The 23,502-nt window shown below is 32.6% G+C and overlaps 1 protein-coding gene across 2 annotated transcripts in view; it reads right to left on the reverse strand.

The window, feature by feature from the left end:
* The window catches only part of LOC145255754 (uncharacterized), a 50,324-nt gene extending 31,962 nt beyond the window's left edge, over nt 1–18,362 (reverse strand). The window contains exon 1 of one of the 2 annotated variants that reach the window (XR_013863900.1): nt 17,266–18,279. Coding sequence is in view for 1 of the 2 variants with exons in the window: in XM_080114403.1 (XP_079970529.1) it covers nt 17,266–17,383 (118 nt within the window). In the remaining variant the exon portion in view is untranslated. Of the gene's footprint in view, nt 1–17,265 lie in introns of both variants that reach the window. The other variant, XM_080114403.1, reaches the window with a different exon arrangement.
* Nucleotides 18,363–23,502: the final 5,140 nt, after the last annotated feature.

The following is a 23,502-nucleotide window of genomic DNA, read 5'->3' on the forward strand; positions in this document are numbered from 1 at the left end:
ATACTATAAACAGTAATGTACTAATGTATTAATACTATAAACAGTAATGCACTAATGTATTAATACTATAAACAGTAATGCACTAATGTATTAATACTATAAACAATAATGTACTAATGTATTAATACTATAAACAGTAATGTACTAATGTATTACTACTATAAACAGTAATGTACTAATGTATTAATACTATAAACAGTAATGTACTAATGTATTAATACTATAAACAGTAATGTACTAATGTATTAATACTATAAACAGTAATGTACTAATGTATTAATACTATAAACAGTAATGTACTAATGTATTAATACTATAAACAGTAATGTACTAATGTATTACTACTATAAACAGTAATGTACTAATGTATTAATACTATAAACAGTAATGTACTAATGTATTAATACTATAAACAGTAATGTACTAATGTATTAATACTATAAACAGTAATGTACTAATGTATTAATACTATAAACAGTAATGTACTAATGTATTAATATTATAAACAGTAATGTACTAATGTATTAATACTATAAACAGTAATGTACTAATGTATTACTACTATAAACAGTAATGTACTAATGTATTAATACTATAAACAGTAATGTACTAATGTATTTATATTATAAACAGTAATGTACTAATGTATTAATACTATAAACAGTAATGTACTAATGTATTAATACTATAAACAGTAATGTACTAATGTATTAATACTATAAACAGTAATGTACTAATGTATTAATACTATAAACAGTAATGTACTAATGTATTAATACTATAAACAGTAATGCACTAATGTATTAATACTATAAACAGTAATGTACTAATGTATTACTACTATAAACAGTAATGTACTAATGTATTAATACTATAAACAGTAATGTACTAATGTATTAATACTATAAACAGTAATGTACTAATGTATTAATACTATAAACAGTAATGTACTAATGTATTAATACTATAAACAGTAATGCACTAATGTATTAATACTATAAACAGTAATGTACTAATGTATTAATACTATAAACAGTAATGTACTAATGTATTAATACTATAAACAGTAATGTACTAATGTATTAATACTATAAACAGTAATGTACTAATGTATTAGTACTATAAACAGTAATGTACTAATGTATTAATACTATAAACAGTTAATGTACTAATGTATTAATACTATAAACAGTAATGTACTAATGTATTAATACTATAAACAGTAATGTACTAATGTATTAATACTATAAACAGTAATGTACTAATGTATTAATACTATAAACAGTAATGTACTACTGTATTAATACTATAAACAGTAATGTACTAATGTATTAATACTATAAACAGTAATGTACTAATGTATTAATACTATAAACAGTAATGCACTAATGTATTAATACTATAAACAGTAATGTAATAATGTATTAATACTATAAACAGTAATGTACTAATGTATTACTACTATAAACAGTAATGTACTAATGTATTACTACTATAAACAGTAATGTACTAATGTATTAATACTATAAACAGTAATGTACTAATGTATTACCACTATAAACAGTAATGTACTAATGTATTAATACTCTAAACAGTAATGTACTAATGTATTACTACTATAAACAGTAATGTACTAATGTATTAATACTATAAACAGTAATGTAATAATGTATTAATACTATAAACAGTAATGTACTAATGTATTAATATTATAAACAGTAATGTACTAATGTATTACTACTATAAACAGTAATGTACTAATGCATTAATACTATAAACAGTAATGTACTAATGTATTAATACTATAAACAGTAATGCACTAATGTATTAATACTATAAACAGTAATGCACTAATGTATTAATACTATAAACAATAATGTACTAATGTATTAATACTATAAACAGTAATGTACTAATGTATTACTACTATAAACAGTAATGTACTAATGTATTAATACTATAAACAGTAATGTACTAATGTATTAATACTATAAACAGTAATGTACTAATGTATTAATACTATAAACAGTAATGTACTAATGTATTAATATTATAAACAGTAATGTACTAATGTATTAATACTATAAACAGTAATGTACTAATGTATTACTACTATAAACAGTAATGTACTAATGTATTAATACTATAAACAGTAATGTACTAATGTATTAATACTATAAACAGTAATGTACTAATGTATTAATACTATAAACAGTAATGTACTAATGTATTAATACTATAAACAGTAATGTACTAATGTATTAATATTATAAACAGTAATGTACTAATGTATTAATACTATAAACAGTAATGTACTAATGTATTACTACTATAAACAATAATGTACTAATGTATTAATACTATAAACAGTAATGTACTAATGTATTTATATTATAAACAGTAATGTACTAATGTATTAATACTATAAACAGTAATGTACTAATGTATTAATACTATAAACAGTAATGTACTAATGTATTAATACTATAAACAGTAATGTACTAATGTATTAATACTATAAACAGTAATGTACTAATTTATTAATACTATAAACAGTAATGTACTAATGTATTAATACTATAAACAGTAATGTACTAATTTATTAATACTATAAACAGTAATGTACTAATGTATTAATACTATAAACAGTAATGTACTAATGTATTAATACTATAAACAGTAATGTACTAATGTATTAATACTATAAACAGTAATGTACTAATGTATTAATACTATAAACAGTAATGTACTAATGTATTAATACTATAAACAGTAATGTACTAATGTATTAATACTATAAACAGTAATGTACTAATGTATTAATACTATAAACAGTAATGTACTAATGTATTAATACTATAAACAGTAATGTACTAATGTATTAATACTATAAACAGTAATGTACTAATGTATTGATACTCATTACTTGCCCACAGGCACATGCCTCCTTGTCCGTAAAATCCATCCAACTGGCTAGAACTAGCAAGACCATCATTCAATGGGATGGGGAGGGGGGTTATTCATATTCCCTCTCACACTGGAGTAATGTGACACAAGAGCTGAAAAGTGGGATTGAAGAGCCAGTGCCCTAAAGGAAGAGCACTGTGGTCTGCAAAAATTGCCTTGGCAACCTCATCGACATTTCCTAGTAGGGGCACCCCAGGAGATTACCAATAAACTAACCCTTTCTCACAGAGAAAAGGTAAACCACCAGCAACATACAGTAGTCAGCTGGGAAAAAAGCCATTTCAGAAATGTTAACATACTATTCATAATTATTGGTGACAACAACTATAATTAATATTTGAAATTACTTAACAATTATACTCACTCATGGATGATGCAATGAGAACAAGCTCCAAGTTTATATCATGACATAAGCAAATGCAACAATATTTTTATTGTAAACTAGCATGGGTGCTCAGCGTTGCCCGGGTGTTTGGAGGCATGTGTTGAGCAAAGAAAAAAAATGGGAGTAGGAAGGCAGGCTTGAACCTGTACCACAAAGGAGGAAAGAACGTGAAAAAAACGTGACGTCTTTGCTGTTACAACCACCGCCAAACCAGAAGTGATATAGGTTTAAATTAAGGCTAGACAATCGAAAACAGGGGATGACTTTTGAAAATATCGGCGAAAAAAGCGACCACCCCCTGTAGAAAAGTGTCCAGTTGAGGGGGAAGAAATTAATGTTTTTAGCCAATTTTTCGATATTTGTCGTCTAAAGAGTCGAGCTTGAAAACGATACTGATCTTGTGAAAATCCGTAACCTCTATCGAAAGTTTTAGGCAGACATGCAAACATACATACATAGATTTATATATTGGTAGCTCAAATATTTTACCCAAACCGATTAAAAAGCTTGCCCTATCTCTGAATACCCTTTATGTAAAATTTCAAATGTTTAGACCAAAAATTGTGTTTAGTAAATTGGTAGAGACCGCAGAAGTAAAAATTTTTTTAACTTTGACTCCTATTATAACCCCTTAGCATTTATTGTTTTGGGATCAAATCAAATTATTAAGTTAGATCAATGTCCAAGGAACCTATATGTAAAATTTAAAGTGTTTAGACCCAAAATTGGCAGAGGAGTTTTGTAGAGTTCTCAAAGGTCAAATCGTTGAATTTTGACCTCTTAACAGCCAGATTTCTGGCCGAAACCCGATTACAAAGATTTTCCCAAATCTCAGTACCCTGTATATCAAATTTCGAGTCTGTAGACTGAAAATTGACAGAGATATTGTGTAGGGAAATGTACAGAGACAGACATTTATTGTTTTGGGCTCAAATCAAGTTATTAAGTTAGATCCATGTCAAAATTAGCAGTGGAGTTTGGTAGAGTTTTCAAAGGTCAAATCGTTGAACTTTGACCCCTTAATAGCCAAAATCTCAGTACCCTGTATATCAAATTTCGAGTCTGTAAACTGAAAATTGACAGAGATATTGTGTAGGGAAATGAACACACACACACACACACACACACACACACACACACACACACACTTTCACTTTTGTAGTTATATAGATAGATATAGATTAAACTCCTCAACGATACTTTTAGAATTACTTGCAAAATAACAAAGATTCAAAACAAATGAGGTAAAAAAAAAATGACGTTTTAATTTCACTTTGACTATCAGAAACGCAAAGGCAATTGCTTCTCTATAATTTATGAACGAAGAAAACCAAATGTTGCCCAGATTAAGAATTTGAATGCTTGAGATCATTTTTGTTATCACATTTATTTAAATGGTGGAACGATAAAATTGTCTCCATAGAAAAGACGACACGATTCCATTTCCGTTTGATGAAAACCGGTTTTCTTTTTTGTTGCAGACCATCAACTAGTTGGCTAGTTGTGTACAAATCTCAAGAGTGATAGGAGCCTTCTATCATGTTTGAAAGTGACACAATGTTCAACAAGCGAGATCGGAGATGCGCTGCTGTACAACTTATGCTCTTTATTGCTCTAAGTTGTAACAACAGGATCATTGCCAGCAGCCTCAAAATGCATCGTTGGATTGCCATGAATAACAGGAATGTGCCCAGGGTGATGAAAACAAAGTTTCCGGCCACGGTTATGGTCTTTGATGTGGTTTCAAGTGAGGGTTATATCATGCCACCTTACTTCTTCAAAATTGGCTTGAAAGTTAACACCAAAGTGTACATGAGTGTGGTGATCTCTTATTGCAATCAAGTGGCCACTGGCAGACCCTGGGTGTAGCAGTAGCATCGAAGAGACCCAGGCTTGGCTTTAGAAGGAGTGCTATGACTTTGTACCTTTCTCTCACTGGCCCCCTCCTCCTCCGAACTGAACCCACTGGACTACTTCATTTGGTCATAAACATCACCCACATGACCTCCCACAACACCAAAGCCAGGCTAATCGTTGCTATCCGTTGAGTATTCGCATGCTGGCGCATGTGGAAAAGGCATACTCCCAGTTCCGGGCTCATAGCGAGGCAGTGATTGAGGCTGAAGGCAGCTACATTGAATAGATATTAGCTCTGCTACATAATCAAGTTACCCGAATTGATTTTTTCAATAAAAGTTTTAAAATAAATCTGTAGTGTGGTTTTCTTTAAGGCGACACTTTTATTATTCCACCCTGTAGTCTCTGATTTTTTGTTTTGAAGTATGTGCATAAAAAGATGCCCGTGAAATATGGCAGTTAAAAATAAAATGACAGCAAAACTTTATAAAGCACTTATTTGGTATTGAAAAATAGTTACCGTACATTGAAAATTACAAAAAAAATCGAGTATTTTTATTTTTATTTATGAAATTCAACTATGCATCTTAGTCCAGAAAAATTCACCATTATCATAGTTTTGTCTTTATTAATGGTTCAAAACTCATTGATTATCTCCCTTTGGCGTCAACAGCATAACTCTGCTAAATTAATTTTATTATTTTATTAAAATTCTACTTAATGATCATTTTCTGTAATTTTCGGAGAGTCGTAATATTGTTCAATACCAAGTAAGTATTCCATAAATCTTACTGTCATTTTATTTTTAACTGACATATTTCACAAGTGTCATTTTAGGCATAAGTGACTGTTTTCATTTTATAATCATATTAGTTATGATTGGGTATCTTTGCTAGTATTATTTATAAAATGTCCAATTTAAAGCAATTGTTTTTCGATATTAATTAAATATTGAACTATTTAATGAAATCATTTGCATATGATGATATTAGTCCATTTTATTGTTAATTTAAAAATAGAATCACTTTTTTTTTCATAACAGAATGAAACAAATTTAAAATAAAAATGAAAAGGTTAAAATATGAAAGTCAATAAGTTAAGAAGAACAAATTATTGAAAAGAAAATGGCTGCAATACTTAAAAACAAAGTTCAATTTTATGTGTGTTAAAGTTAATATGAACATTTACTTATTCGTTTTAAATAATCCTTTCCAACTGACAAATTAAAAAAAAATATTTGTAAATGTTGTAAACTCCGTTGACCACTTAGTACATTTTTTATAATTATCTTTGAATCAGTTAAGTAAAAGTCGCAATATACAATGGTTTTTGAGATGAGGATTGATAATTTGTATTATTCAAATTATTCGGATTACTATTTTTATCTTGAGTCTGCAAAAACCTATAGCGTAACGGATAAAGTATTAAGTTCCAGTTTTAAGTGATACTCTTTTGATCCTCGCTGCGAGTGATACTAAGTATACAATTGTGAATTACTTAAGATTTTTACCATTATTGCTGATGGAATGTGAGCATACTACTGTGGATTAAATAAAATGTTTTGTTTGAAATTCTGTACTAATTCCTAAGTTTGACCGAAAGATTCCAAAATTTGACAAGATACACACAAAGAAGATTGGAGAGTACATTGATCAAAATGTTGTGAATATATATATATATATATATATATATATATATATATATATATATATATATATATATATATATATATATATATACTTCAGTTTCTCATTTTGCATGGCCTGTCTGCTAAAGCGGCTTTAATTTTTTAATTTAATTAACAATTTGAAAGTTATTTTAGAGTAGAATTTTAAGCTCATGTTTCTATGAGTATAAAAATATTCAATATATCAAGTTATATGTTTATTAATAAAAAGATCCATCGGACCCATATTAAAAAAATTTTTTTTTTTACCGGACCCATTATATAACCAAGGAAAATTACTCCAGGAAAATGCCTAATTCGGATCATTACATTGAGATGTAGATTACCAAAAATATAGTTTGGATCATTTTACTACACTGCTTTCAAGGACATTCACTTTGGATTTTACCATGCAATTTGGATGTAAACTTTTATATCCTTTTCTTTAACTTCCCTTACTCTATGACTTTTAATTACACAATCAATTTTAATTGCGATTTTCCATGTCTCACTGTTTAGCAAATAAGGTGTAAACCATTATAACCATTATAACTATTTGCTAATATTTTCTCCTCTGAAGAGATGGTAGACATTGAAATCCTATAGGATAAGGAGTTAAAATATTTCTAATGTATTCTTTGTCTTACATAGAATAATAAAAATCTTTGATCTGAAACCCAAACATTTCACGTCATAAATTTTTAAATTCATTGAATGACTAAATTTTATATATATATATATATATATATATATATATATATATATATATATATATATATATATATATATATATATATATATAATATTTTATAGAGGGAATTAAACCTGGAGTCTAAAGAGCAGAGTTTATTTTAATGTATTAATAAATGTATTAATACTTTTAAAAGAACAGTGCCCATAGTACTGTAGATATATAATAAGCTCAATAGGTATATGTATCCTAGAGCTAGATTAATAATGAGTAAAAAAATTAATATATGTGAATTATCAATCAGTTTCAAAAGGAAAAACAATTGATTTGATTGATTGATAATTCACAATTACTAATTTTTTTTTTACTCATTCTTTATGTGTATGTGCGTGTGTGTGTGTGTGGGTGTGTGTGTGTGTGTGTGGGTGGATATATCAAAAACATCAAATTTGAGTAATTAAATGAACTTACAAAAGGGGAAAATGATCTAGTTTCAATTAATAAATTCAATTAAATTAGTTGGATTGTCTGAGGAAAGGTGAGGACTAGAAAATGCTCAGCATCATGGAGACAGAGCTGATAATAAACCAAAATAATTGGTATTTCTATGAAATGCACCAGAGACATCGAGTTACAGTTCTCCTCAAATCAGATAGAAATAGGTTAAGTGTGAAGCCATATTTTGGCTGATTTCTAGCTTTGTTTTCATGACATTTAGCACTTTTTTGATAATCGCCTTCGAATCACTTAATTAATTTGGATTCAGTTAATTGTTCTGACATTCCTTTACTGTTTTATAATTAGTTCCCCACTGTAAAAAGTGGCTTGATGTTTATCCTATTGGCAAGATTAATAATTTGTGTCATCTGAACAACTGGATTAATACTTTTCATTATTTTGACTGCGCATATCAGCACCAAATTAGTCTGTCATTGTAAACCGCTACTACCCAATCTGAAAAGTACTGCAAGCATAAAACCAGAGGTGGGTTGAATATGAGAACTAATGATTTCAGTTTAAACTAGCAAGACCTGTGTCCTGGCATTGACTGGGAAAATTGTGGAACCTTTTGTTGGAGAATGATTTGTTTGAAAGTCAGGATGAAGAACATAATTTGGTAGAGTTAGTTGTATCTGGTCACAATCGACTGAAATAAAACATTGAACAAGAAAAGAATTTCCATCTTCCATAAATAAAACCACATCTTCACAACCAAATAGGTATCAGTAAAAACTTGAAGGAACATTGAAACATAAAGAGAGTTGTGAGGTCGGGAGATATTTTAGTAGAGATATAATATAATTTTAGATCTTGAGTTTATTCCTGCACTCCTCACCATGATGATAACGAGGTTAGAGAGAAGATGGCAGTCTGTCTACTTCAGAATCTTGACTCAGACTATTGTATTATGCAAGCATTCAGCTGTGGGCAGAAATCAGCAGGCTTCCAGTGCACATGTCAGTAATGTGCTAATCACCTGTGTATCAATACGCTGACCACACTACAACTCAACATAACACAAGATATTGCATGTATAAACAAAAAATAGATCTATCATGTAATTGCTACAAACCTACTGTTAAAACTCATATTATATCACAAGTTCATTAATAATAAACAACTTAAAACCAGGGTGGATTGAGACGTCAGTGTATACATTACACTTTTGTTGGATAAATGAAAAGTGAATGTTAATATAAAGTCTATTTTCGTTTATAAAACACTAATCTGTATGTATCAAGCATTGCCCTATTGGAGTGTTTAGAGAAAAATTAAATATAGTCATGTTTACATTTTATTTTCCAAATTATGATTTTTAAGAAATTATTTTAGTTTTTCCTTATTTTTTCAATTCAAATAAATATTCGATTAATAGTAAAAATGTAAAAGTTATTTATAAGCGAGAAACACATTTATTTATATGATTAGATGATTGGTTAGGAAGAAAGTCAAGATGAAGGAAGTAACTTAGCAGAGTTAGCTGTGTTTGACCACATCTGACTGAAATTGAACATTGGAGAAGAAAAGGGTCACCATCCTCCAAGAACAACACGAACATCTCTAATATTAAACGTGCATCAACTTTTACTCAAGGAACACAGAAACATAATGAGAAATGTTTCATAGGCTGGCTTGTTGTTGATACACAAATGCTGTGTCCTGGAGTTCCATACTAACAGATTGCTTGTGACAAAATAATAAGAATAACTGTGATTAATGAGTGATTAACTCTGGAACTGGTTTTAATTGAATTTTTGAAGCCAAGTTTGGTTGGCACATATTGATTTCAAGTCCACACCGTCGCATCTTAATGTCCACACAGTTATAGGTCATGAACGGGTATGTGTGAAGCCAAACCACAACTTAATCTAATCTAAAATACTGCATGCCAATATAAACAGAATAGTTCCCCAATGAAACTGCTGCAAATACACAATTAACGACACAGGAAATCTTGTCAGTTGTCATATCAGTCAAAGGTCATCTTGGTATCATTCTGACAACCTAGGGTCTGTCTTTAACTACCAGACAATTCTTTGTATAGTATAGCCTGAATTGTTCCTAGGAGGTACACTGTCCTAGTAATAGTAAAAGAAAAAGATCAAAGTTACATATAAGTGAGCAACACACACATAGGAAATCTTGTTTCATAGTTATAGAATGTAATTTCTAATTATAATGAAAATTTTTATTTTGATATTGCTTCCTCTGTTGGAAGAGGGTGGGATCGTTATAATTTTTAAATTTCATTTTGCTCATGCCTGATCAGACTTCTTGGTATCTGCCTAATAACATATTGTGACGACTACTGTCCAGGTGTGCCTTATTTCTGTCATTACAAACACACCATGATCACACCACAGTTGGAACGCATTACCACAAAATTGCATGCTGAATACTTTTGTGCCGCACTCACTGTGGAGAAAACTAGAAATAAAAAATAACACAGTTTTCCAAACTCAACAGTCATTGTTTTCTCCCTATCTCTTGGGAACCAAATGTCTACAACTACGTCTGCATGATGTCTTATTTAAGTAGCTGGATGAAGTTGCAAGGAACACTCATACCGAGTGTGGAAGCAGTTATTTGCTATTCTATACTCAGTATATATACCAGTTGAGGATTTGATCTTAACACTCTATCCAGCAGAAACTGAGCAATTTTGTTGGCGTTGTATCTGTTGGATTGAGGTATTGTCCTAGGTAGTCCTAAGCGGTGCATCATTCCAGGCCTTGACTCCTCTCCCCTCTTTAGGGCATTAGTTTATTATTAATTGCTCGAGGCGCCCTGACCGGGAAATGTAGACGGGGCTGCCCAAGCTATTTTTAGAAGGCCAAAAGGCTACTTCTGGGTGCTAGCTTGACTCTCTTCACTTCACATCTTTCTGTGGTGAGAAGAAAGTAAATACCATCATACAGAGATTGTCAGTTATCAGAGAATGTCGCTGTGTTCATTCTTAGCTATCAACCGGGGCTGCACTCGGGGGGGAGTTGTACCCCTCTCCCTTCTCATTAACCTGGCTTCATGTCTAATCTTGCTGCAGTGAGAAATGAGTAACTAGTGTTTTTGTTATTACTAATTAATTACTACTACTACTATTACTAAGGTGTCACCATTAAGGTTTAATTAATTACTACTATTACTAAGGTGTCACCATTAAGGTTTAATTAATTACTACTACTACTACTACTACTACTACTATTACTAAGGTGTCACCATTAAGGTTTAATTAAGCACTAGTCATTAAAATAACGATGGACTAGCAACGTCTCCTACTACATAACCTTTTTTTTTAAAAGAAATTGTAGACATTGTTTCGAGATTTAGATAAGACTAGCACTTCAGTCCGGAGTTGCCCGGGTGTTTGGAGGTGTATGTTGAGCAAAAAAAAAGTGGTAGGAGGAAGGCAGGCTTGAACCCGTATTGTAAAGGAGGAAAAGAACGGGGGGGGGGGAACCTGACGTCTTTGCTGTTATGACCACCGCCAAACCGGAAGTGATGTAGGTTTAAATTAAGGCTAGACAATCGAAAGGAGAGGATGACTTTCAAAAATATCAGCGAAAAAAGCGACCCCCCCCCTGTAGAAAAGTGCCCAGTTGAAGGTGAAGATATTAATGTTTTCAGCCAATTTTTCGATATTTGTCGTCTGAAAGGTCATACTACAAAATGATATTGATTCTGTGAAAATCCGTTGACTCTGTCGAAAGTTTTAGGCAGACATGCAAACATACATATATACATACATTTATATATTGGTAACTAAAAATTTCCAACCCACAACCGATTAAAAAGCTTGCCCTATCTCTGAATACCCTTTATGTAAAATTTCAAATGTTTAGACCAGAAATTGTCTGAGTAATAAGAATAATAGGGGGAAGTGGTTCTGTGACTTTGGACGATGTTGTGGTATTGTCATGTACAACAGTTGTTGGTGTCCTGTTGGGGGCAGCATAATGCAATCTAAAGTCTGTGATTGCTAGCTTTGGGAGGGAGAGTTACACTGGAATATACTTTTGCAAGAATTTTCTAGATCCGTCAATGCTTAAGCATATTGAGCGAATTGGCGGACTTCGATCACTACTTCAGTTTTATCCTATTTGCGCGGATAAAGACCGACCTGGTTTTGAATATGCACATAATCACCAATGACCAGTGATGGGAGACTTTACATATGTTCCAATAGCCTCTCAGCACAGCGTATGTGCCACATGTTATATAGTTGATAATTTCCAGATATAATGGGTATAAAATCACAAATAGGACGACCAAAGATACACATGGCTGGTGACAGCATGGTGTCTTGATCTGGTGTATTTCTGTATTGAAACATAGCATGTTGGAATGAATCTGTATTGATGGTTCCATTGGGACTTGTGTTGTCCATGAGAAGGGGTTTTACAGTCTTCACACCAATCTCTGCTCTGCAATTGCTGTTGGGACATGCTACTGAGGATAACCTCTGGGTGAACACCCCAATCGGTGAGGAATTGCCTAGTGCTGTTAGCGGTAAAATCGGGCCACTGCCAGAAGCTAATTCCACAGGTATGCCATAGGTTACAAAGATCCATTTTAGGCAGGAGATGAGTCCCTACGTAGTGATTCATCACAGCATTCCAATAGCTGGATCATTTCTTCGTGTTCGGATATCTTTGTGGCAGCACATAATCAGCCCAGCATGATTGAAAGTAAACTCAGTCTTTGGTAGTACTGGCCGCAGTTATGGTTGGCCATTTAACCTTCTCAACTGTGGCTGTATGAGTAGAGACACCAACAGTGTGCATGGCACTATGGGTTGTCAAGAGTGATGTCACAATAGCTGCATCATGTCTGGTGTGATGTAGTTGCATGCAGGGAAGGGGCACTGTGTGGTAGGCATGATAGCTCAATTGGAATTCGGTTGTCTTATTCATAGAAAAGGTTATGCTCTATTTGTTTAGCAGTTGTCTATTGTCTGCTGACAATGAACAAACCTGAAAGAGGTAAAGACACAACAATTACAATCACACACTCCTTTACCAACTGCGCCCCTCTGTCTCTTAAAACTGTGTTTAAATCCACATAAACCAAAAATTAGATAAACATTCTAATTATATGCACTCTCTCGTAAAATGACGCCGCAGGAGGGGGGGTACTTTTAAAAATATAATCTCTTTTTTATTCGACAAACTTCTTAATACCTTTATACCTTGTATCCAAGATTTTGATAAATTCATTGTCAGATTTGCGTCTAGATTTTTCGTTTATGCCATTTTTCCTATTTATTCCATGGTGCGAATTTTAGAGGTGTAAGTTTTATTTAAATTCACCAAAGCTCATTTCATTCCAAATAATTCAGGTGACTGAAATAGGATTTAACCATGTAAAATACCTACTTCACTATTTTAATACACTTTTCGAGGCTTGTGTATGTAATCCCAATTATGAAATATAGCATTTATAAAAAATATAATGATAGGAAAACTTTATGGAATATTTGCTGTTAAAAAATATTAGCGTACACTGAAAATTACGAATAATGAACGATCAGAATTATAATTAAAAAGTATACGATAATGATTTTATGATAGAGTTACGCCATGTGTTGTCTTTATCTTAGTAGATTTACGTGAAAATCTAAAAAAAAAAAAAATTTTGATTTACCTTCCTTGAATGAATATTAATGAGATTTGAGAATTACGCATATTAGCTGCAATAGATGCATTTCTTAAATAAAAATAATCGATCAGTTTCCATAATTTTCTGTGTAACGTTTTTCATTAACAAGTTCCATAAAGATTTTCATTCTATTTTTGACTGGCATATTTCTTAACTTACACGCAGCCATTTTTTCGCAATACAATCTATTTGAATACAATCTATGATAATAATGTGTCCTGTTTGGAAAGCAAAGAAGGTGATTGTTATAACGAAGTGCTAAGTTGAATCATTTGTGTCCCCCCCCTCCAAAAAAAAAAAAACGAAAGAAAGACGCTTCTACAGAATTGGGACGAGATTTTGTTGTCGATAAATGAAGTTTTCAGATAAAAAATAATTAGTTCCAACTGATTTTTTTTATCAATTCTAATAAGTTACAATTGTAGGTTCTAAATTATGCAGTCAAAATTACCTAAATATTTCTGAATTATTAAACAAAACAGCTTTAATCGTGTTAGCAGGTGAAAAATTGCTGCCATCTTGTTTGAATCAAAACGAAAAATTACTTTCCTTTTGAACTCTCCTGTGTCTTACGATCGTTTTCATCAAATTCTACTTTTTTATTTTCTTAAATAAATAATTTTCTACCTTATCGATTTTCGTAATTTTTGGATAATCATCTTAAAAACACAAGAAATACGAGGAATACCATTGTTTTCATGTGAAATTCATTATTACGATTTCTGAAATTTCGTCCAAATAATAATGTTTCTAAAAGGAGCCGCCATTAAAAAAAAAAAAAAAAGAAAAAAAAAAAATGAAAAAAGATAGGCACGTGCGAATGTTAAAATTTTTTGTTTTTATTTTAGGAGAAACGTTTGCGGCAAGAGAAAGGTTAACAAAGCACTCCTCTTTTATGTTAATTTACACGGGGATGTGAAAATGCACAAGTGCTCAAAGATATTTCAACTATAAACTGATGAAATATAATAAAAATGAATATTAAAAATTCCAGGTGCTTTGGATCGATAAAAGCCGGCAACAAGTCGAAAAGTAACACCGATCAGTGATCACACAAAATGTTTCTCAAACAAAAAAACAAAAACATTTACTGATTTATTTACACTATATTTTATTTTTTTGGTATTTGTGGCATGAAAGAACAAATGAAGACTTGCCGTTCAAAAGTTGACTTTTACAGGTATTCGGATCTGTTTTGAACGAAAATCACATTTAAAATTATCGTCGGCAAGTTCTTATGATATTAAGACCTACATTGGTACTCATTAGACGTTGAGTTCCATGGCGACCAGCAGAAAAATTTAACGAGTAAATGTTTACTTGAACTACAACAGAACACCGACCAATAAAATTTGTTTTTATTTTTTTAAGGTTTTCGGAGTCGCTGATAACGAATCTGATATTCAAACCCGTCGCAAATTTACCGTTTGCATGGTATTAACCCCTGAACCTTCGCACTATTTTGTGTCAACTCACCGCCATCGTTTATGCTATTCTTACATGATGCGTTCGCACATGGACGCGCGTAGTAAGGTGACTTGTCACATCGCGGAAGAATTTTTTAGCAGACATTTAAAATAACAAGAAAGTTTTCAAAAACAAAATGTTGTTCATTTTTCTGTGTTACGTAGTTTTTGATGCTTTTTTAATTGATCTAAAAAAATTAAGTTTTCACGAGCGGTCTAAGCATTTTTATTTTTCGTTTTTTAAAAAATTTTTTTTTTAGAGGGTTTTTTTTTCAATTATAAAACTTGTACAATATTTAACAGGTGCTTCTGCAGTTTAATTTACCGTTTTTCCGTGAGTAACGCGCCGACATACACCGAGCAGAGGAACTGTTTAATTTTTCACAACAATTCTGTGTACATTTGGGACCGGGGGGGGGTAGTAGGGTAGGGTGATGCCCCCCCCCCCATGCCCCTCATCGCCCTACCTTACTACGCGCGTCCATGCGCGAACGCATCATGTAAGAATAGCATAAACGATGGCAATGAGTTGGCACAAAATAGTGCGAGGGTTCAGGGGTTAATACCATGCAAACAGTAAATTTGCGACGGGTTTGAATATCAGATTCGTTGTCTGTCAGCGACTCCGAAAACCTATAAAAAACCCAAATTTTATTGGTCAGTTTTTTGTTGTAGTTAAAGTAAACATTTACCCATTAAATTTTTCTGCTGGTCACCATGGAACTCAACGCCCAAGGAGTACCCCTACATTTTCCGATGTATTCCTTATAAATTTACTGATCGCCATTTTGAATACAGTTGTTTACAAGACAATCCGGCCTCATTTTCGATAACACGTCAACCCAGTTTCGTTATTTTATTTTAATTGAGGGTCCCGTTCGCGCAAGGAAAGTTTTTTTAATTTTATTTTTTAGATGGGTTTGGGTCATTTTTATTTCTCGCTTTTTTTTTTTTTAAATCGCCCTTTTTTTGGGATCTCATTTATAATTTAATTTTTGGAGGGAGATACGGAGGAGGGGAGTGGCAGCCGTCCCAAAATTAAATTATAAATGTGAGCAAAATCTCACTCTCCAATGTTAACGAAACCGGGTTGACTTGTTTTCGAAAACGAAGTCGGATTGACTTGTAAACAACAGTATTCAAAATGGCGATCAGGAAACTTATAAGGAATACATCGGAAAATGTAGGTCTTAATATCATAAGAACAACTTGCCGGCGACAATTTTAAATATGATATTCGTTCGAAACAGACCCGAATACCTTTAAAACTTAACTTTTGAATGGCAAGTCTTCATTTGGTCTTCCAAGTCACAAATGCCTTACTGTTTTTTTTTTTACAATGTAGTATTAGAAAACATTGTCCGCATGGGCGCATGATTAAAAAATAAATAAACAAATAAATAAAAATACTACCAACATAATTACAAAATAAATGAAAGGCAATAACCCGCAAAAAAGATAATGCAACAATGTAACAGAAAAATACAATGAAAAATAGATCAGTATAATGTTTCGAAATTTTTTAGATGAGGATTGATAACTTGGATTATTTGGATTATTCTACCCGGAACGAGAACATGCTACCCCCATGGATTAAAGGGTTTTGTTCGAAATTCCGTCCAGATTGTCGAGTTCGACAAGATGTATCTCAAGAAGCTCGGAGGTTACTTTGGCCGAAACGTTGTGAGAATAACACTCAAGATGAGAACAGTTGTTCGAATAATCCAAATAATCCAAAATCTGCAATTATTTTTTTCGTTTTCGGTTTTTCATTTTCCGCTTCAGGAACTCGGTTTTCATTTAGCTGTGATCGATCAACTCGTTACAGGATTTTACCGAGTCAGTCTTAGCAGCCATGGGGGTTGATCTGTATATGCATCGAAACTTAGTTTAGGTATTTACGCAGAATACGGATCGTGCTGAAATAATAACGTTATTATTCAGAAACTCAATCTTAACGTGGGGAGACGAGGGCGTTTTGTAATTATTCTGTACTTTCACCTAACAATTTAATAAAAGATACCGTAAAAATTATCCGTATTCTGCATAAAGTACCTTCAGTTCTTCGTTTTCTTACCCGAGGTTATGTCTTTTCCCACAGAGTGAGGATTTCTGAACTTGACTACCCGGCGTACCCGGTGGTCTGCCCTCGGAACTCGAGGAGGTGATTGGCCGCCGTGTTTGTTTACATCCATTTTTGTTCGTGGACCCACTACGGCTCTGCATGAGGAATAATGAGTTTTCACTTTGCTAACGCACCTGCAAACGAAGAAACGGGTCACCTAGACGCTCTGGCTGCGTGTGACATCAGTTCTAACTATTGTTATTGTTTAATAATGCAGTTTTATGTCAGGGAAAACAAAAAGAAGAGGTCGTATTTTATTTGGTCGGTAATAACAACAATAGATGTTAAAAAAAAAAAGTCCTGTTTATCAGTAAAACGGCGAAAACGCTTGTCCGTTCGAGGTCTACCGCGCTTAAGTTTGAAATAATATTTTTATTAATCCGTCACTCTTAGTTTTTAAATAGAATTTTCGTCGGAATTGTCGTAAGTTTGAAACAGAATCTTTTGTTAATCCGTCACTTAATTTTTAAATAGCATTTTCAGTGGTCTGTCATATTTGCGTCATTTGAAATAGCATTTTTTGCTAATTTGACCCCTTTCGATTTTTCGTCAGTCTGTCGTGTAATGAAATAGCGTTTATTGTTAATCCATAAATATTAGTTTTTAAATAGAATTTTGCCAGTCGGTCACACTTAAGTTTGAAATATCATTTTGCTAATTTGCTGAATGCTGCATTGCTGCATTAATTTCAAATAGCATTTTCAGCGATCTTATGTTTAAATATGAAATATCATTTTGCTTATCTGACTCATGTTTGAAATAAAATTTTCGTCGGACTGTCATGCCATGAAATAGCATTTTTGTTAATCTGTAACTCTTGTATTTTAAATAGCATCATCGCCGCCGGTCTGCCACGCTTAAGTTTGAAATATTTTGATATCGCTAAACGTGAATAAGAATGACCCCGTTCATATTAAATCCTGCCACATAACGCTGTCGTCTGGTAAAATTCTTCGACACGTGTGTGCATTTTAATCAACATTCGTTGGCGCAAATATAGCAGCAAATATAGTCGCGATACCAAGAAGACAGAAGAAGCAACTGCGTGTGTGTGTGTGTGTGTGTGTGTGTGTGCGGATGGGGGCGGAGAATAGATATACTTAAACAACCTATCTATTGATCACCGGGAGTGTCAAGGTTGAATTTAGAGCCGGGGTGGGTTGATCAGCTCATCATTTATTTAATTTGGAAGTGATTCCCGGTTACATTGATGCGAGAAAGTAGCAATATAATAAAATCAGCGTTGTTGTACCTGTGGCAGAAAGAGCATTCAATTTCAAGTTGTTGATGTCTTTTTTTTGTATACGTTGTATATAGGACAACCTCTGTTTTTCGGTTGTCAGCCCGGAAAACCTTCAGCACCCCTTGAGCCCTTGACCTTACCCGTGGTTGTGTTTTTCGTGTCAAGTTAACGATTTGTTTGGTTCTTTATTTTTCATTCTTTTTAGGTGTTAATAGATCTTCTCACTCCCCACCATTACTTATATATATATATATATATATATATATATATATATATATATATATATATATATATATATATATATATATATATATATATATATATGTGTGTGTGTGTGTGTGTGTGTGTGTGTGTGTGTGTGTGTGTGTGTGATTAGTTTTTTTTTTGAAAAAAGAAATCCAGCAGAGTGCTCAATTAAAAGGAAAATCCGAAGATATCCGAAAAATAAGAGCGTATTTATATTTTGTATTTTGTCTACAGAAAGTTGTTAGATGAGATAAGTCATTGGTACTGTCGGTTTCAAGCGCGATAATTAGGACCGTTTTAGATATCCATAGCAAGCTCTCTTCAGTCAATACTCATCTCATGAGTATTGGCTGAAGAGATATATCTCTAAATATCTAAAACGGTCCTAATTATCGAGTTGAAAACTGACGGTACCAATGACTTATCTCATCTAACAACTTTCTGTACACAAAATACAATATATATATATATATATATATATATATATATATATATATATATATATTTGTAAATAAAATCTCATTATTGGGTTTAAGTAATTATGGAGTGAATGTGGTATTTTGGTGAAAGAAGCTAACTAAGAGTAAGCAAAAGTTTTTGCTGTCAAAAAGAATGGCACTCGATCATCTTTCCCCTAAAATCAAACAGGGCATAATGCCTAAGTTAAATAAAGATTTTTAAAGTTTTTATTTGGCTAAATTGACTTTGAAAAGCAATCCGACAGAGGCTGACTCTCTAAACGGCCTTTTTTGTCTGTTGAGTTGGGGTATGGTCCTTTACAGTTCTAAAAGGTCCATCTTTCCAGGCTTTAACGTCTAACAAAAGGGTTAGTTCCACTACAGGGGAATGCAGACAGAGCTGTGCAGGTATTTTTTGTAGGCCAAAGTGCTCAAACCCCATATTTTCAATTCACATTCTTCCAACCTTGTGTTACATCTTCCTGTGGCGAGAAGTAAGTAAATACAAGTCAAAGATTGTTCCTATCAGTTGAGGTTATGTTTTCAACAATCAGACCGTTATGTCAACATGATCAATGAGTGTTTCCTGCCAACACTGAACCAGATGGATGTGGTTCCAGCAGAACGGTACCATGACGCACAGAGCATGTGTGTCAATGACTGTTTTGTGGCAGAACTTCCCAGGATACCTCATCTTCTTGAGGGGTGATCTACATTGGTCAGCACGGCCCCCTGATTTATCATTGTGTGACTATTTTTTATGGGGATATCTGAAATCAACATTTGTTGAGCTGTCATCAACATATCCATCAATATGCTGGAAAGAGTTGACCAAAACTTCAGAGTTCGATTAACTCAGTGTATATCTTACTGATAGCATCTTTAAAACTGGTAAAAAAATAAAATTTAAATGTACTAGTTGCAGTTCACAGAATTACATGTATACCTGCATTACTTGTGTTTTAATTGATATTCCTAATAAGCAAGTTGCTCTGCCTCATCCTGTTGTAAATAATTGCTGTTATCTCATATGAATAAGACACAACACAAATACTAACTTGAATGATTATTTTATTTTTAAGTTAACACTGCGAAACATTGGTAAGATACATTATGTAGCAGTTTTTATAAACGCGTGCATACTGGACTTAGTCGCATGAACTCTCTGACTGTAGTAGTTATAAAGGACACCCACACCTACCCTCGTCTCTCTGGACGATAGCAGGCGGTGGGGGACGAGTCAGCAAGCAGGACCACCCGGCGAGAGGAAGGCCAAAGAATCAGAATTGTCTCTTTTTCATTGTAGGGAAAGGAAGGTTTAATATAATGCAAAAGGGAATGGTAGTATTAATTTTGCTTTTGTGGCGTAAATCTTTGGTCAGTACACTGTATTAATAATAACAGACGACACAATTAGCAATTTTAAATAAAATTTTTTATGTATAATTCAAGTGTGACTTCTGGCTCTGCTTTGTTTCTGCCAAAACAATAATATCAGGAGTTAAATTTGTAACTGAAAGCAACAAACAATTCTGCAAGTTAGAATCAAACAGTCGTGACGTCAGTCGTTCATTAAATTTAACTTTCAATATTAAATTTGCTTTTAATTCTATTTGTATATTCCTAGGCATCTTTGGAATGTTATTTTTTTTAATGATTTTCATGGAAGAAAATGACCGCTTGCACCTGTACAGAGTTCCGAAGGGACAAACATATCTCTGGCCCAATTTTTTAATTTCTGGAAAATGTTTGCATGGTAATGATCGTCTAATCATTTCCAATGCACTTAGCAATGAGGAAATTTCATTAAATTTAATATTGAATTTGTTTTTAGTTCAATTTGCATATTACTAAGCATCTTTCTAATGTTATGTGCATTGAGTGAAAATGGATTTATAAAGTACGCAATCTTCTTCTTCAGAAAAAAATTACTAAAACGACTAACACAGTAATTTGTAGTAATTTGCTTTTTTCAATGTATTTGGAAAAAGTTGACAATATTTTCAACACATTCACCTTGTTCTTTTAAATGTGCTAATTTGCTCAAATCCTTTTCTTTAACTGAGAGATAAGCACTTTTAACTTCATCTTGAATGCATTCATATCATTTATTAATCAAGGAAACAGTTGGTCTTTGTCCTGCAGCTTAAGATTGAGGTAATTGAGATGGGTGGCAACATTAACTAAAAATGCTAAATCTAACAATCGGTTCTCATTATACAAAAAAGCCTTTTCCTCAGGCAACTCATCTTTTTCTTCTAGAAAATTATGGACAATGTGTTTCAGTTTCCAAAACCGTTTTAGAACTTGTGCTTCAGTCTTTGGCAGACTATGGATACCCACGAAGGGGTGTCTGCATGTGAATTTTTTGTGGCAGGATATGCGCAATCTCCAACCACACATTCCTGAGTCGACATTGTTAAATACCAGTGGCAAGTGAAGTGTATGTACAGGGCGACTGGAAACAAATGCCGAGATAAGTGGAGAGTACATATAGCACCTAGAATTCCCAAATGGTATATTGTCCTTTACACATCTCACAGTGAATGGTAAGAACACCATATTCCTCATCTAGCAATTCACAGTATTCTTTGTATTGTTTAAACCTCTCGTTCTGATTTTGTTTACACACTTTGCAACTGGTATCATAGCATGTTACAAATTTAAAACTTTTCCAAGACTCTTGGTGAATGATATTTTAGGAGAGGACGACCTAAAACCTTACAATAACTTTACCAATTACTGACGGTGTACCATCAGTACAGACACTTAAAAGTTACTCACATCTAATCTCACTTTATATGTGGAAAGCTAACAAGCTTAACAGCGGTACGCAATGTCACCATCACGGAAAATATCTATCAAACGTAATCAACCACTACATTCTTATGTAAATGTTGTTAAAATGTCACAATGCTAGTTACTGGATAACAATCCCGTGAAGTAAAACCAAATATATTTTTAAGTAATGTAAAATCAATTTAATTCCAAATTTTAGATCAATCTGGCTTTACAGTAATTAAAAATTTTGTTTGAAAAACAAAACAAAAAATACAGAACAATGACATAAAAGATGTTCAGGAAATATAAATCACTGAATAAATGAGTAGAAATGGCTTAGTTTCTTGTCATCATCCAAACGATACAATACACCACTTGTAAGCATCTCATGCATCACCTACAGTGTATGCGCCACATGTTGGTCATCTCTGCACGACATGCCTTGCATTCCTCTATGTTGTTATTTCTGAGAATCTATCCTGTTACCGCATTTCCTGTAAGTGTGCCCTGTTTTATGACAACTGTAGTATTCGATATTTATAAATGTACACTTATCTGATAAGGCACTACTACATCTGTGACTAATTTTGGTATGGTGTTTCATAATCGATAATTGCTTCCTATATTAATTTGGAGTATTTCAATCAATACTGAAATTTCAATAGTTCGTTCAAAAGATAGATTCCTTTCAAGTAGTAGGTGTTGCAGAATTTTCACATCCTTTATTCTGGAGACTAAACGGACCCATACCTATTCACCAATCCTCTCTTTAAATTTATAGTGTTCATAGATTTTTCTTAATGCGGTCATATGATCATCTATACATTCTTCTTTTCTTTTGTCCCTTATGTCAAACAAAAATTTTTCATGAATTAAATCAGGTCACGTTTTAACATGTCTTTGCATCAGATCAATTAATTTATCAAACTTTTAGCAGCTAAACTTCTTTTGCCCCGAAGAAAATAGCCTTTTTTTTACCTTCATTCTCAATATTATTGCTAGTGCAAGTCTCAACAAACATCAGGAGAATTATGGATCTTGAAAATGATCTGCATAAAAATTGCTAAACATCATATCCTTACACAAACTGAGAATAAGGAATACCTCTCAACATGGTGTTTATTAACAAAGTTGAGAATAAAAAGACCGGCAATAAACCAACATATGAGCATTTTATACCGATAAGAAGTTTATTTTAAAATTTAATGAAAAAAATTGACTATTATTTGAATCATTTCAAAAGACTTCATAGATGTCAACTAAACTGGTATAATGATTCGTCCTAAACTTCGACAATAAATCTAACAAATGTGTGAAGAGGTTAATTCTAGGATACACACAGTCATTCAGCAAGGGACAGTCACCTATTTGCAATGAACAATTAAAAACCAGCCTTATCTCAGTAGAGCTCTGATCATCTGTCTTCACAACTGGTCTAAGCAGAATTCATGTATAATGCTC

The sequence above is a fragment of the Euprymna scolopes genome, chromosome 31 (genome assembly GCF_053919585.1).
Source record: "Euprymna scolopes isolate OS-2025 chromosome 31, ASM5391958v1, whole genome shotgun sequence".
Lineage (NCBI taxonomy): Eukaryota > Metazoa > Mollusca > Cephalopoda > Sepiida > Sepiolidae > Euprymna > Euprymna scolopes.